This window comes from Chamaea fasciata, unplaced genomic scaffold (assembly GCF_029207755.1).
Source record: "Chamaea fasciata isolate MVZ Bird 193981 ecotype frontalis unplaced genomic scaffold, bChaFas1.0.hap1 SCAF_18, whole genome shotgun sequence".
NCBI classification, from domain to species: domain Eukaryota; kingdom Metazoa; phylum Chordata; class Aves; order Passeriformes; family Sylviidae; genus Chamaea; species Chamaea fasciata.
In genome coordinates this window covers 11253858-11269926 of record NW_027094103.1, presented here as the reverse complement: position 1 = coordinate 11269926, position 16069 = coordinate 11253858, and the positions used below count along the sequence as shown (strand labels likewise).

The 16069-nt window shown below is 45.0% G+C and overlaps 1 protein-coding gene across 1 annotated transcript; it reads right to left on the bottom strand.

Annotated features, from left to right (window-relative positions):
- Positions 1 to 9737: 9737 nt before the first annotated feature.
- On the bottom strand, positions 9738 to 15558 carry CCDC62 (coiled-coil domain containing 62). The gene is made up of 9 exons (XM_066199850.1): positions 15470 to 15558; positions 14958 to 15150; positions 14174 to 14340; positions 13801 to 13902; positions 13309 to 13480; positions 13122 to 13223; positions 12080 to 12168; positions 11150 to 11250; positions 9738 to 10562 (listed from the first exon to the last, which is right to left on the bottom strand). The coding sequence occupies exons 1-9, from the start codon at positions 15503 to 15505 to the stop codon at positions 9836 to 9838; spliced, it is 1689 nt and encodes a 562-aa protein (XP_066055947.1). The 5' UTR covers positions 15506 to 15558; the 3' UTR covers positions 9738 to 9835.
- Between the last annotated feature and the right edge of the window lie 511 nt (positions 15559 to 16069).

The following is a 16069-nucleotide window of genomic DNA, read 5'->3' as shown; positions in this document are numbered from 1 at the left end:
CACGGGGCGGGGACACGGAGAGGGGACGTGGACATGGAGCGGGGACACGGAACGGGGACATGGACACGGAGAGGGGTCACGGAGAGGGGACATGGACACGTCCCTCAGCGGCCCCCGCGGGGCACCAGGCACCGAGGTGATTCCCCAGCTCAGGAAACAGCAGGAACGGCGGGCACCGCCAGCACGGCCGTCCCTCCTCAGCGCCCATCCTCACCCCTCTCCCACGGCACCTGCACACACACAGGGGCAGCTCGTTCCGAGCCCCGGAGCTCCAACACCGATTCCCGTTACCAAAGTCAATGACCGGAGCTCGCATCCACCCTGCGGAAAGGCCGCGGCTGAACAGAAGCTTTGTTGTCTTAAAATAATAATTCAGTCTAAGGATACAATAGCAAAGAGCTCCCTGGAGTATTTGAACTGCTTCCAGAAATCAGGCAACGAGTTTGAAGCGTTTCCATTTGAGCATCACAGTGTGGTCAATAATGCAGTTGGGTTTTAAGTCACTTAGTGCTGAATAAATTAACCCAGTTATTCCCCTAATTCCCACTCCACAAATCCAGGGCAGCCCTGACACAAAATCCTAAGGCTCTGCAGATCCTCGCATCACTTGAGCTTAGTTTTCTACATTGGTTTTGAAGTCGTCATTTTAAACTCTCAAGGGGTTTCACCTCAGTGAGTTCATCCAGTAACCTCAAACACATTTAAATGCAGCTGTTGCTTGGAAGTTGCACCAATTTCTCTGTGTAGATGCTGGACAGCTTCAGGGTGAGCATTATGGCACTGTTACCATTGGCTTTTTAGGAGGAATTCTTGTCATTCCCAGAGCAGGAGATTGTGAGGATGGAGCCTGAGAAGGTTCTGTGCAGGCAGAGGAATAAATGCACTGTAAAGGCTTGAGGAAACTTGGAAAGAGCTGGAGCAGCTGAGCTTCCCTCTGTAGGTGACTCTGGTGAGCAGGCAGGGAAAGTCTGGAGGACAGCAGCTCTCATCAGAACTGGCCACCTAATTCTGGGGCCATAAATACCTGCAGGAAAGGCTGTCACTGGAGTAATTAGAGAGAAAGCAGAAAATGAAATGAAAGAGTTAACAAGGGGAATCTACAGTGTGTTGTGCTTGTCTGCAATAATTGGTGGCAGTGGATGGAGCAGAAACTCCCACCCTTGGCTGCCCCCGAGCAGGAAAAACGCTGGCACAGGGCTGTGGGAAGGGCACCGGGGTCCCAAAGTGCTCCCCACCTACACAGGACTGGGCAGCCCACTCGTGTGTCTGTGCTGAGAAGTGTCAGAAATCAAGTGCTAAATGTGTTAAATGGGCAAGGGAGACACAGCAAAGTATCACCTTTATTAGCTTATTTGATCTCTTAGTTAAAAAATAAGTTCAGATTGTGATAACAGCACATCTTGCCCAATCAGCAAAGATAAATCCAGTTTAAATGCAAAAAAAAAGGTCACGTCATACTTGGCTACCTCAACAGTGCAAACAAAGGCCATACACACCTGATCCCATCACCTTTTGTCGGAAGAACCAGCTCCTGAGTGTGGAAAGTTGTTTTTCCCATCTTGTGGGTGACAGCTCTCCCATTTCAGCAACATTGGAGGCAGTTCCTGCCTACAACACTAATTGGGAACTTCCTATAAACATTATTCATCTCTCTCTACAAGGCAAGAAATCCAGAACAAAAACAATATGCTAAAAAAAAAAGGAGAGTGCTTGGCTGTGTCATAGTCTATAAATATTTCTGAGCCACTATTAAAAAAAAAAAAAAAAAAAGAAAAATAGTTCCTATGCTGTAACAATTACACACTTCAGATTCTTAAAAAACAAGCTAGTGTTTAACCTGAGCTCTCAGCTATAAAAATAGCTTTGTTAATCTTGGCGTAATTCTGTGTGTTTTATTTCAAGATAAAATACATTCCTGCAGAGTCACATCTTCTTGCCACTTGTGAGTCTTTCAAACACTCAGGAGGACCATGGAAAAAAAAAAATGAGGTAACTTTCCATTGTAGCTGCTGGGTCGATGATCTTCAGTCCTCAGAATTACCTGTGTGCTGAAAACATCTTCTTCCTCTGCAGAAAATGGAGAAGACTTTTATTAAAAAGCAGGAACATTTCCTCTGAAATATCTGAGGCAACCACACTTAGGTGAGTTTACTACACACATTTTCACACTGCAAACAGAGTAAGAACACAGAGTAAAAATATAAAGAGGAAAAGGTAAACAAAGTACTTCACAGAAAGGCAACAGTCTCAGGGCCACCACAGGGTGTTGGGAAATAAAAGTTTGGTTTTGGTGGTTTTAGGTTTTTTGTTGTTGTTGTTTGTTTGTTTTTGTTGGGGTTTTTTTTGAGGAAAGGAGTGATCTTTGTGCCCCTGGCCAGCCACTGAGTCACCATTTTATGTGCAGTGGCACATGCTGCTGTGTCCAAAACTGAATACAGCATTTTACTCATTGCTTTTCTCCTGAGTTCTTCAACTCTCCCCCACCCAAACTCTCTCTAGAGGCAAAAACAACTGACTGATGAGGATGGCTAAATCACTGGCAGCTAGGGAGGAAATTTCCCTGATGCTTGTCAGTGAACCTGCCCTCAAATGAGTTTCAAAGCAATTTAAAACCAAACAAACACAACCAAAATCAATTCAATCACTTCTGTATATGAAACTGCACGAATGTTTACTTATTTCTGGACCTGCACTGCTTCAGATCTAACTGATCACCATGATTCAGTGCCTTTTAACACAGAAAGAAAAGGAGTATTATGCATTAGCCAGCGACTTGGAGAGCCACTCATTCTTGTCATGGATCTCCAGTGGATCGTGGTGTGTTTGAGCTCTTTCTCACTTGAGGCAAATGTGATTATTTCTGTAGGCTCAGCGTGCTCTCCCCACTCTGCTGCCTCAGCACGGGGCTCAGCACTTTTGGGGATTTGCTCCTGGAGCTTTGTAACATCAGTGGTTTCAGGATGCAAGTCACAGGGCTGGCTTCAACCTATAAAACCTCTGGCTGCTTTTACCTCAGGGCTCTTTTTAGGAAAAGAAGAGCTCTCTCTGTGCACAGGAACGTTGCAGCAGAGGAAGGTTTGGCATTCCAGCTACTCAGCATCCATCTCCTGCAAGTGCCCCATCAGCTGCACTCTGCAGACCCAACGGGCTCTGAGAGAAGCCTCAGAGACTCCAGGCTTAATGCAGAACCAGCCTGACTCCCCAGGGCACAGCAGGTTTGGCTCCACAGGGCACAAACAGCTCAGGGACTGCAGCTGGAATATCCAAGAGAGAACTGAGCACCAGCACCCCGCTGGATCGAGGCTGAGAAACCTGGTGTCACACACAGTGTCACAGCCCAGCTGCCTGTGGGGTAACCTCCCTTCGCAGGCATGAGCTTGGGTTCTGTCAGCACTGGAAGATTTCTTTTTTTCTGCCAGATTTTCTCCTCATTGTTGCTGGTTCTTATTCAGTTTCATGTGGTGTTCAGGATTTTAACCATATCTGATTACCCTTTTGTCCTCAGAGCCAGACAAGGTGGTGCCTATTGCAAGCATCCAATCCACAACAGGAGAACAAATAATCAGAGAGTGAGAAATTTCCTAATTAAAAAAGAAAAAAAAAAAAAAACAATCTGCTGTGGGCAAGGCTGCTTTGATATTCTGAGCAGGTCTATTCAATATGTTCTACTTTTGGGGCTCTGAGCCCAGGAACAGTATCTTAAAACAGCCCTTGGCCTTGGCACTGGAAAAAACTTCCCAATCTCTCATTCAGCAATGTTCACATCCTTGATCCTGTTATCTGTAACACACAGAAGGGTTTTAACTACAATAAGGAGAGTGCAGGTACTGGGGAATGAAGCTGTGAGATCTGACTGCCCCAAGAATGAGGAACATGCTTGGGAAAAGTTTAATTATTTGACAAAAGAAACTACTTGCTGACTCAATATCTGTTTGCTGTTACAGTACTCACAAGAGTTTTATTGGAAATGCACTTAGAATCCTGTTCCAGGCCCATCTCAAAAATCCATAAAGTGTATTAATATTGCAGATGCATTTATAAAGAGGGAAGCAAACAAAAAAAAAAGATCAAGCTGGAAACACCTTCATGCTCAGGAACATCACAGAGAAAAAAAAAAGGAAGCTTAGCATCTCTTTCTTCTGCAGCAGATAACTGGCTTCTGTGAAGAGTTCCCGCAAGTTCTGTTGTTTCCATTGTAATGTAAAAACACCACACATGGAAATCAAAGGACTCCGGGAATAAAATTTCCAGAGCTGCCAGGTTCAAGCTGGCGAGCAGCAGGGGTGCACTTCTTAATTCCCCCTTCTCCTCCCCACCCCAAGCAGGGCACAGAATCCAACATGTACCAATTCCTCCTGATTAAATTTTAAAGGCTGTATCTCATATTTATTACATTCTAAAGCTCAGTTTAAAACAGCCCCAGGTAAGCCTGGCTTTAAGCACAGGTTAGCTGGCCTGCATAGATTAACTCAAACACGCTTGACGAGTTTTTGCCCAGAACTGCTCTGAAAGTAGATCAAAGCTCCACAGATGTGGCTCAGGATCTGCTCCCGCCACTACACAGGAGTTTGCTTCATTTTCTATCCACTGAAGCACCCGTGCTGAAGGAGAAGCCAATTTCCAAGCTCAAAAACGCAGCATCACATCCTAAAGCAGAGTAGCAGGAGTAGCCGAGCTGTGACGTGCCAAAGCAGTGAGCAGGAGCCAGACAGCTGATGGGGCTGGGCAAGAGCCACAAGCAAGCACTGTGTGCAGAGAGCTTTTCAGGAATCCTCCTACTCAGGAGTCTTTGCAAAAGACTAAACTGCTGCTGTCTTTGCCACTGAATGAAATCCTGCAGAGGAACTTCTGAACAAAATATCCTTTCAGTTTATGCAAACGCTGGCACACAACCTTTACACTCAGGCCCAGCACAGCGAAGGGTTTATGGTTCTGAATGTTATAAAAATGGCTTTGTCTGTTCCGTACAGCAACGTTGTTCTGGTCAAGTTCATCTAAGGCTAAAAGGAGTGCAACTTTTTAGAGGGAGGTGATATGTGTGAGGATGAGGATGTGGGTTCAGCACTGCTCTGAAACCAGGAGCCTAAACCCTCCCTTTGGGATATACACCAGCACAAGTGTGCTCATTTCCAGGGACAAAAGGTACAATGTGCTTGTCGAACAAGGTAGAAATTCTTATGGATATTTATCCACCAAACAAGTGACCCTTTCTCTGATTACTTCTACTGCCCAAATACTCAACAGGAACTTTATCAGCACTTGTGCTCATAAAATAAACTGCCATGACAGCTACACACAGGTTCTTTTCTTTGACCACTGAATATATTCTCTGACCCCGCAATGAAGGAGCTAAAACTACTAACCCACAAGAACTCAGCATTTATTTGAGCTGAGCTTCTGGTTTAAATCCACACCCAAAGTATCCTATATACCAGCTATTCCCTACACTGCCCTCCTTTCCATGAATATAATAATAAACCAGTTCTGACTGCGAGTCCTGGGACAGCAGAGCAGTGAGTGTGTGCTGAGCCTAAGAAATCATCTCATTTGCTTCAAGTGAGAAAGAACCAGTGCTCACTCTTTTTCTAGACCTCCTACAGCTTGCCCCAAAATGACTTCTGCCTCCCATCTGTTCAGCCACGTGCAGGAGTCAAATCCTGTCATGACCTTGAGGAGTCAAACAGAATCCTATAAAAAATTCAAGCACTAAGGCACGCAGGAATTGTCTCTTCAAAACCAATACCCTCCTCACGCTTTGCTAATGCAGTGCAAGCCAAAGAATAAGGGAAAGGATGTTCCCAAATCAGTATTCCTGAGCACCTCACCCAGGTCCTGGGAGTGCAATCTGTACCTTATTCACGTGGGCTGGTGTTGGGAATGCGGGAAGGGCTTGTGAGGAGGCTGCGCTCCAGATCGGCCAGCATCTGTCGGGCCTGAGCCAACGAGCGCTCCAGCTTCCAGAACAGGGAGCTGGTGTCCTGCAGGACGCAGAGAGGGAGCCAAAGTTAGGGAAGGATCTTTTTGCTTTTGGAGGATTTCAAAGAATTATAACGCACCAAGAATCAGTGTTTTGATTTTGGAATGTTTCTGATCAAAATACTGCAAAGTAACAAACTCTCTAACTGCTGGTGTTTCCAATAAACACAGAGCTCTTTCCTAGTGCCATTTTTAACAGATTTCCACATGCTCCATATGGAGCACTCACAGGAGAGGTACTTCAGGGATAAAGGGGAGAATGAAGACATGAGAAAGAGGGAAGACCAAGCAGAAGAGGAAAGAAACAATGTCCAGTAGCTTCTGATAACTGCATCCACGTGTGCTCAGATATTTCGTGGAATTACCAATTAGCCAGCATCCATTTTCCTGAAGCTTTTCACTTCAATACTTCACTCATTTTAAAAAAAACTCCTTTACACTTATGCTGTCCAAGACATATTAGGGCAACAAGGAGTCATTTTTTAAAAAATATGTTATCACCTTTGCCACAAGCCTGCTGTGTCATCATTAGAATCCCCAGTTCTTCCATGCCAAGAGACATTTCCACTCCTGCCATCAGTCATAATTCCCCATAATTCCCCTTAAAATCAGTCAAGGACATTGTGCAATAGGATACTGACTGGTTTCATGCAGTATCTCTTTGTTGGTTTAGTCACTGCCAAGTCACTGATGTCCAGAGGGGAATCTTCATCAGAGAATTTCCCAGAACTTTGAGTCATGTTGCTCTTCTGAGTGGATGTCAAGAGAGGAGAAGCCGTGTGGAGGGAATTCAGATCCATGTTTTCTTCACTGCTAAAAAAGAAAATTAGGACATTGGCAGAAACATCATCACCATCCTTTTTAAACTTTCAAGGGAGAATTGTGGCACAACATAAATAACTGTGGGCCCTGTGCCAAGGAAACCAAGAAGCTTGGGAGATTACCCTGTTCCTCAGAGCATTCCCATGTTTGACAGCTTCCCTAGATGAATTTCATCCTCTGAGGACGAGGGTTTGACATTCAACCAGTCTCAACCAGCTCCATGACCATGTGCTTGAGTGTGTATTTAACCTTGCAAGGAGCACACAAAAGTCACTACTTTGTTCTTCCCGAAACTCTGCTACTTGCTCCCCTCTCACACTCAAATCCCTTTTCAGTTCTAATCAACCATTAGGCAAATTAGTATTTGTAGGTGTACCTTTCAAGGGAATTTCAGTGTTTTACAGTCATCATCTCACTTCAGAGGTCCCAGGAGAGCTTTCCCAAAGAGGCTTGGGTTTATTTATTTTTAAATAAGGAGCAAACCACATTCATCACCTTCTGAATACGAGAGAAGCAGAGTGCTAACCCTGCCTGGACTGGCAAATAATGGAAAAAGATGTGTATTTTAAAGCAAATATTCTCTTTGAATTGATGACATTTCATTAGAGGCTCTTTAGACGTACTTTAGTTGGGTGTAACTATGCATTCCACACCTGGCAAGACTGTTAAAAATAGGCGTATTTTTAACTGACATTCAATCTAGGAAAAAGCCCTCATGAGAGCTGCCAGCTCACAAGTGTCTGCTGTGTCCCATTTCACTTCTCCCATAAAACACTGGGATAAAACAGGCTCTCTTTTAAGAGAAAAAAGCTCATGTCTGTGTTTCTGACAAGGAAAGGTTCTGTGGAGACGTGAGGGAACAAGCAGCCTGAAAACAGGGATGTGAGGAGATGAGATGAGCAGGGCCTGTCTTGGAAAACACACAGGCTGGAAAGGAAGGGGACACAGGTTTGATTTTGAGGCAGGGAAATGGCACAGGAATGGGTGGCTTCGTCCAGCCTGTGCAGACTCAACAAGTACCTGCTGATGCTCCATCTGTAAAATGGGAATTGAGATCCAAAGGCAGCAAACGTTGGCCCAACATAAATGAAGTCACCAAGTCAGAGCACACAGAAATAACTCCTGCACTCAGGGATTTCACAATCCCCTCTGCCACTGGGGAAGGCATTTGACTGTTAACAGCCTCCTTGTTGGCTGTTCCAGAACTCAGGAACTCATGGCAAAAATATTTGCTGGGCTGACAGGGAGGTGCCAGCACCCTTCCCTAAACACAAACTACATCATCAGCACTCTGAAAGCAGCGATGGAGAACTGGAGGATCCAGATTCGAGTCCCAGGAGGAATGTCGTGTTTGGTCTCTGCCATTAATCCCTTCACAGAAGCAATGCTCCTGCCTTCCTCCCATTTACAGGCGAGGATTTATTGCCTGGCAAATCCGAGTCAGCAGAGGCTGCAGAGCAGACAGTCAGGGATTTGCACTGAGCCAATCCATCTCCAATTAGCAGGACCCCAGGACCAAACGTGGGCATCAAGAAAACTGGAGAGCTCAGCAGCAAATCCCAAATGGGTAGCACAGCCCCCCCCTAACTGGAGATCTGTTCTAGCTGCACTGCCCAGCTTTAATTTGCTCCTTTTCCCCTTAAAATTCACTCAAGGATAAGACAAATAGGGCAAGACAAAAAGTGAAAGCAGCTTTCATGATCCAGCCTCAAAAGGGATTTGGAGGGATGGCAGTGTGTCATTGGTGCTGCTGGGGGAGTTGATAAGAAAGGTCAGGGTAGACAGAAGGGCAGTGGAGTCTTTTCAATGATTTATGGGAAACTAGGGAGAGCCCACACGGCGTGTGAAGCTCAGCTGAGGCACGTGGGAATGTGCCAGGCCAGCATTCTTTTTCAGTGGCTGCCCATTCACCTTGTTCATGAACAGGTCTGTCTCACTGCAGCAACTATTTCTACAATATTTCTGTCTCAAAAGCCACGCAGAATGAAAGCATCCATACATCAGACCTTTCCATTCCATAAGATTAATCTGTTTGGATGCTGGGCAGGCTTGCTGGCAAACAGTGTGAGCAGGTTTAAACAGCTGTTCATTTACTGTGCTTGTCAAACCACCAGCTGGAAGACTCCTCTCCTCTCCTCTGGCTAAAAAGCAGCTATGAAATCGCTGTGAAACTTCAGAAATCCTTCTAAAATAGAGCTGGCAAATCAATTTTTTCGAAAGGAAATAGAGGAACCAACAGAACAAATCCACAGCAAGTCCCAGCTCTGAACACCGTTGCTTATGCAGGCACAAAGCCATTTCTGTAAATGCAGAGCAGGCTTTTATCTCGGAGACATTCCAACCTCACTGAGGCACCTGAGTCTTCTTCTGACACTTCTCAGCATTAGGAACCTCATCCTGCTCGTCCCCAACCGTGTCCTTTTCCTCCCACAGCACAGACAGAAGGACAGAATGCCACGAACTGGAGAGTGGACAGATTGCTGTCCTTTAAATCTTGCCATCTCATTTCTTGCCCTGACAGGGGCAGCAGTCTGTGCTCAGAGCTGTGTCCTACATTCTTGCCCAGCCAAGATGTGATTTTTCAAAAGAAATAACACAGACACCAAAGCATCACACAAAACCTGGATATGTTTCTTGCCTCACAGAAACATCACTGTACAAGTCCAGCTCTGGGCGGAACATATTTGACCCATCAGAGTTACCAGCAACACCTGGGATTTCAAAAAAATCGTAAGATATTCTCGATTTGTTTATTTGCCTAGGTTATACGGTATTGCAGCTTCTCCTGCCCACACAACTCTTGAGGATAAGAGAGGAGAAAAATAACTACATAAAAATAGAATCATGATACTTTAAGAGCTATTTTTATTTTAAATTTGTTTCTTTTCAGGTTTATAGACTAAATTTAAAACAGCAGTTACTTTAAACATAGCTTGAGATAATAATGAGTGCTTATACACCTAAATTTCTACGTAAGTCTAGCTTACGCTTATTTCTTAAAGGCAACAAACTCATAACCCTTTTGAGCAGGTACATTTCATCTCTTTTGAGTCTCCAAAGATCTGTAATCTTTTCCACGGCACGTACTTCTATCTCTCTTTTTGGGTTTGAAAATCTCCAGCCATTCCAGATCTGATAGTGGCTTCCACCGTTCATCTTTCTTTACGATGAAGTCACTAATAGAGGAATCAGATTCAGACCTGCAAGTCACAGAAGTCTCTCTGCTTGTTTGGCCAGACTCAATGTCAGATCTCTCTTCCCAGGTTGTGTTCCCACTGTCAGTTTTGTCGGACGTGACGTTGCTCTGGGTCATGGTGCTTTGCAAATCTACACGAGATTTGATGTTACGCCAACGATCATATGTAGGCAAAGACACCTCAAAGGTTTTTCCGTTTCTGCTTTTCACTCCTTCCTGTCCAATTTCCCTGTTTCTTAATGGCCTTGTGCTGTTTGCCTCACAGGATTTTTCACTGTCTAGCTCATCAAAGCTTGATGCAACATCCTGCTTTTCTCCTTCTTCCGCAGGGACGGCCAAGCCTTTCACAACTTTCTGACTCTGGTTTAAGAGCGCTGAGGTAGTTTCCTCCAAGTCTGAAGCATTCAGTAACTGGCTATTATCTACTTCACACATCTCAAGGGTGGGTTTTACCCTGCTCGCTGGAACTGGTGCAGTTCCACACTCCTCGCACATCCTGTGGCTGCCCTCAGTCCTACCCTTGTCTGTCTTGCTGGGGCTTTCAGAGGTAGAGATTGTGGCCCCTGTGCTACAACAGCACGACAAAAACAAGTCAGAAACACTGCAGGTAAAGAGCATTCCCTAAAGCTCTACAGAACACAGGCTGCTGCCACCGTTCTGCAGCAGCTCACAAACCACCAGGCAGCTGAATCCTGCCAAAGCCCCACAGAAAATGTGCCCAGAAGATTTGGCTGTTACTTTTCAAAATCAGTCTGAGAGTTCCCTTATGTTTTACACAGTTTGGTGATTCTATCTGAACTTCCAGGGTGTGCACCAATTCTCTCAGTTTACTTCCTAAAATAAACTTGGCTTTTTAAACAAAAAGTGGTAGGGAGCCAGATTAACATTCTTACCACCAGACTAGTTCACTTTCTAAAAAAAATCATGAGCTGTCTGGCCTGCTACAACACTTGCTCTGTGACTGACGTTCATGGTCTCTCCTGACCAAGTAAAACACAAGGTACTTGACAGCTTCACTGGATGTTTGTGGTCGAGTCCAGCAAAGCCATCCTGACCCAGCACACACCCCTGTTAGGATGTTAGTTGGGGCTGAACAGTGAAGTCTCTCTTTGAGGACAAACTATTCAAGAAAAAAAAATCTGAAAATGTCTTTACCTCCTTCCACTTGCTGCCTTTTCATACTTTTGCCTGGAGTCCTCAGAGCTATCCAAGTTGATATGAAGGAAGTGTAAATCCTGCTGCTGTTTTACACAGACCTGTTAGAGGCAGTGAGGGGCACTAGTGAATGTCTGGGTGCAGGAACATCATCATCAGGTAGTACCACAGTGCTTGTCTTCCAAAAACATCCCCAAAATGTTTTTATAAAGCAATGACTGTAGTCAAACTACTAGACAAACTACTTTGTCTAGTCAAAGTCTAGACAAAGACTTCCAAATCTAAGAGGACATCTCTGCATGTATTTAGGAAAATAACATTTTGCAGCAATAAACAGGATTTCCATTAGAAGATCAGAATATTCTTCTAGGATAGAACCCCACTGAGCAATAAATGAAATATCATTACTGTTACCTGATATTTAATACATGTTCTTATTAGGTTGTTCACAGCTATGGAATTACAGGACATGGATGATGATCATGGGATTTGGCTTTCAGTGCAGGGGATTTTTTTATGAAGCTAATGGAGAAGGTAACTCCCCATCAATTATTTGCAATTAAAAAAATGGAACATGGGTTGAGAACCTCAGCTGAGAGCAGGTGAACACACAGGGTTTAAGTCATGAAAAACAGATCTGCCAGGACATTGTGTCCCTTACTCTGCTCAGCTCACCTTGGGCAGGAGTGTAATCCCAACCCTGCTGCCCTTCACGTGACTTCCCAAGCCTGGAAGCACCATGGGCTTCTCAGCTTAACCCCAAATGAAATAAATCAACATTCCACAGGGATCCCAGCAAGGCACAAACAGATTTTTTTTTCCTTAATCAATAATATCTAGATCTAACTTTTTTACACTGTTCCACACAGATCTGATGTTACTGAAAAAGCTCCTCTAGCCTCAAGAGCATAAACACAATCAGGGCTGTACCTGCCGCAAGCTGGACAATTCCTTTTCAATCCGCACTTGCTTAGACTTGGTAAACTGATAAAGTTGATCCTTTCTCTGTGCTTCCTCCACTGTTTCAAAAGATGATAATTATTTTTATTACTTCAGGTGAATAGACACAAAAGAAATGCATTGCTGTGTCTTTAGCAGTAGAAGGCGGTACCGAAACAAAACAAAAGCATTTTCATTTTCTTAAGATCAACGGGACCTGTTTCTCCTTTAGATAAAAAGAGCATAAAACCCACAAGAAAAAAAAAATCAAGTATTTTCCTTGGATTTTTCCTCAGCATCTGGCTTCATTTTACTAGCAGCAATACTGTGCTTCACTGATTGATTTATTTAATGTTTTCAGAAAGAAAAAGAGAAAAGGGAAAACAAAAGAGGAAAGCATAAAGGAAATTCAATTAATTCTAATTCATGCATGTAGAGGGAAGTGCAGCGAAACAATTCCCAATTCTATTGGTTTTAAAATAATGAGACATGGGATGAATATCTGGCGAAGGTAATAGCAGACTAAAAATGACAGGCAAGGAAATTGTCTCACAGCGGAGGACACTTGATCTTTCAAGGTCTCTGTGGTTGTCCCCAAGAATATTGCAGTGACCTTTCCTATCCACTGCAGCACTAGTCGTTCTTCTACCCAAAACCAAAGGTATTACGGAGAGCAAGATGCAGTTTACCAAGGCCTGCATATTAAACCAGCCTAGAACAAACCCATCACCTAAAGAAAGCAACAGAGAAGAGAAATTCTCAACATTTTCAGGAGAGAATCCCCCGAGCCACTTACCATCCTCCCCGTGTTCACGTTGGTGAACTTTGTGCTTTCACAAGATTTATAAAGTATCCCTGCAGAAGCCCCAGATATTGCTTCCATAGAAGAATGGCACACAAGGGATATACTTTTATTAAACTGCAAGGAAGGCAGGTAACAAGCTGCCTCCTTCACAGATATCAGTGAATTGCTGCCCAGAAGCCTCTGAGCCCTTGAAAGCCAAGGCATGAAAGGCCAACTGCCCACCCTCACCTGCCAGAATCAGCTCACTCCTCAAGCAGCCATTTTCTTGTTTCAGGTGACTGATTTCTTCCTGGTGATTGCTGCTTTCTTTCATCTTTTCAGAGAGGATATCTGTAAAACAAAACGTAACATTTCCCAGAGTGAAAAGGAATCCTGCTGGCCTACACTAAATTAGGTGCCCAGCAGAAACATTTACCTTTCATCTTGTTTACTTGAACCATGACATCATTCAGTGTCAGCTTGAGGTCTTGCTGTTCTCTGTTGCGACTGAATTCCTCCAACTTCGCTGCATGCAGTGCACTCTCCAGTGTTTTAAATTTAGATGTAACCTCACTAATCTGATCAGTTGTTTCAATTAAGGCCTTGTCCTGAAATAGGAAACACAAAGAATTATTTTTTTATACCATGGATGGGTTTTGACAAATCAACAGTACGTCCTGCTGGAGTAGTTAAAGTGATGCACAGACTTCCTTCTGTGCTTTTGAGGAAAAGAACTGCCAAATCAGATCTTGGAAATAAGCTTGATGATGAAAATAAACCAGTTTATTGCTGACTGCTTTTCCTTCTCAAGCAAGCCAAAGAATTAACTATGAGTGAGATCAGAAGCCTTGTGGCACAGTCACCAACAGCCGCACTGCACTTTGACCACTCTTTGTGCCTGTGAGCTGACAGATGTTACAGATGTTACCTTCAGCTGAAGCATAGCAAGAAGCTCCTGTTCCCTCGCTTGCAGCTGGCCTGTTTTAGCAGACAGTTCCAAAACAGAGCAGTGGAGGCTCTGATTTTTCTCCTAGTGAACAGAAATAAGTGTCAGCTATCACTTCAGTGATTCAAAGTTACTATTTTTTTTCCCAGTAAATGCGTCCACAACGTTATTTAAACATCGTGAATGGCAATGTGGGATCCTGAGAAAACTGGAGAAAAGAGCACTGGAGTAAAAATTGTTCCCCAGTTTGTGTGTGATCAAGGGTCTTGATACCCTGAATGTCTCAGTTTTGGAATGTTACAGTTCATCCTGTAAGTGCACAGACTACAAAACCAGACCATTACTCAACCCCTACCTCCAGAGCCTGGCACTGAGCAGATGAATCTGTTGCTTTTTGAGCGAGCTCTTTGACCTTCTGCTGCGTGTTTTCAAGTGTTATCTTGCTGTCATTATGCTGGGTTTCTAAAACCTTTACTTTTTTGGTCAGTGACTTTATAACCGCATTTCTCTCGTTCAGCTCATCTGAAAAAGAAGGAAAGTTATATGTGAGAAAACAGCCCAGAGGCCGTCATGCAATTTCTTAAATCTCAGAAATAATTTAACCCAGTGTTTTAATACCACACGATCCAAACCTGGATGCTAATGTGGCACCATCTGAAGGAGGATTCCCTGGCTACCCAGGTCAGATGGAACAGGAAATGCATGGTGAGCTCTGTACTCAGACTGTTCAGAGCCACCAGGTGTTTTGCTGGGTGGTTTGTGCTTGTTCAGAGCTGTTCAGCAGAACCTCAGGGCACACAGCTCTGCAACTCACCAGCAGGCTGCAAATTTTTCCCTTCCCCCACATTTATTTAATCAGATTATTTTTTAAAGAACTCACAGAAGCAATTTACACATTCAGACGAGAAAGAGTTATCTGATCATCACACGCCCTTCAAGATCAGATCACTTCAGCACCAGTGTGGAATTGTGTCCAATTCTAGACACAATTGTGTCGAGATCTCGGAGAAAGACAATAAAACTTAAGACTGAAGGGTAGCAAATGGTTCTTTATATGATGCAAAACTGTTACTGAGGGGTTGAAGCACCTGAATATACTTGTAAGACCAAGATCTCATTCTTTACATCACAACACTTACTACTTAATAAGCTGCATCGTTCTGCTAAAGCCAGTATTTTCTGGCGATCATCCTCCCAGGCCTGGATGTGTCTCTCGTGCACTGCCACCATGTCATTGAGCTCCCTGTCACGATCTTTCAGTTCTGCAATTAAAATCTTGAGTTCCTGTCTCTGCCTCCTGATGATGCTGTTCTTGTGACTGGGGCTAAATGCCTACAAAAGGTGAGACATGGAATGCATTTCAACACAAGGAAGTGGCAAATTCTCTCATAATAAACTCGAGGGGGTTATTTTTAGTTGAGCTAAGTTTATATTACAAATAGAGACCATTCCAAGAAGTTCCTTATGCTCGTGGTACCACCTGTGGCCCTTGACTGAAGCCCTTTGCAGAACAAGGTGGTACCACGTGGTCCGTGACTCAAATGGCCAGCAGCACAATGAGTACCCTCGCACCGAAAATAGAGCTGATTGCTAACGGCACTTTCGTGTGAGTGTGTGTGGGGGGTTTTTTTTGGTGTTTTGTTTTTTTTACCTGGGGCGAAGCACAACGCAGCAGTGACGAACTCATTGGGGACTAGGGGCCAGAGCTCTGACAAGCATTAGTGGAGCAGGGAACGCTTCAAGGATGTCACGCTCAGCATGGAGCCTCCCTGGCCGAGCACGCCCCTCACACGCCGGACCCTGAGGGAGCACAAGCGGCGTTGAAGCGGCCTCCCGCAGGCCTGAGGAGGGGCCCCGCCGTACCGCCTCCGGGGAGCGGCCCCACCTTCCCGGGCGGGCCTGCAGGGTTCCCCCCGCTGTCCCGCCCGGCTGGGGCGGCTCTTCCTCAGCCCAGAGCCTTCCCCTGCCCTCCGCGCCGCCGTCCCCGCCCGTTACCCCCCGTTACCCCCGGCCGCCCCCGGGCCACCGGCACCGCCCGGCCCCGCCCGCCGTTGGAGGAAGCTCCGCCCCCCGCAGCGGAGGGGCCGCGGGTTCGAGTCCCGGGGCTCCCGCTTCGAGTCCTTCGGCCGCGGGTTCGAATCCCGCGGCCGCCTCACCCCGGGGCTCGAGCCGCTAGGAAAAAAAATGTGATAATTAATAACGTTGTTAATAGGGGATGGGTAAGAAGCAGGCCGGAATGTTAAGGGTTCTT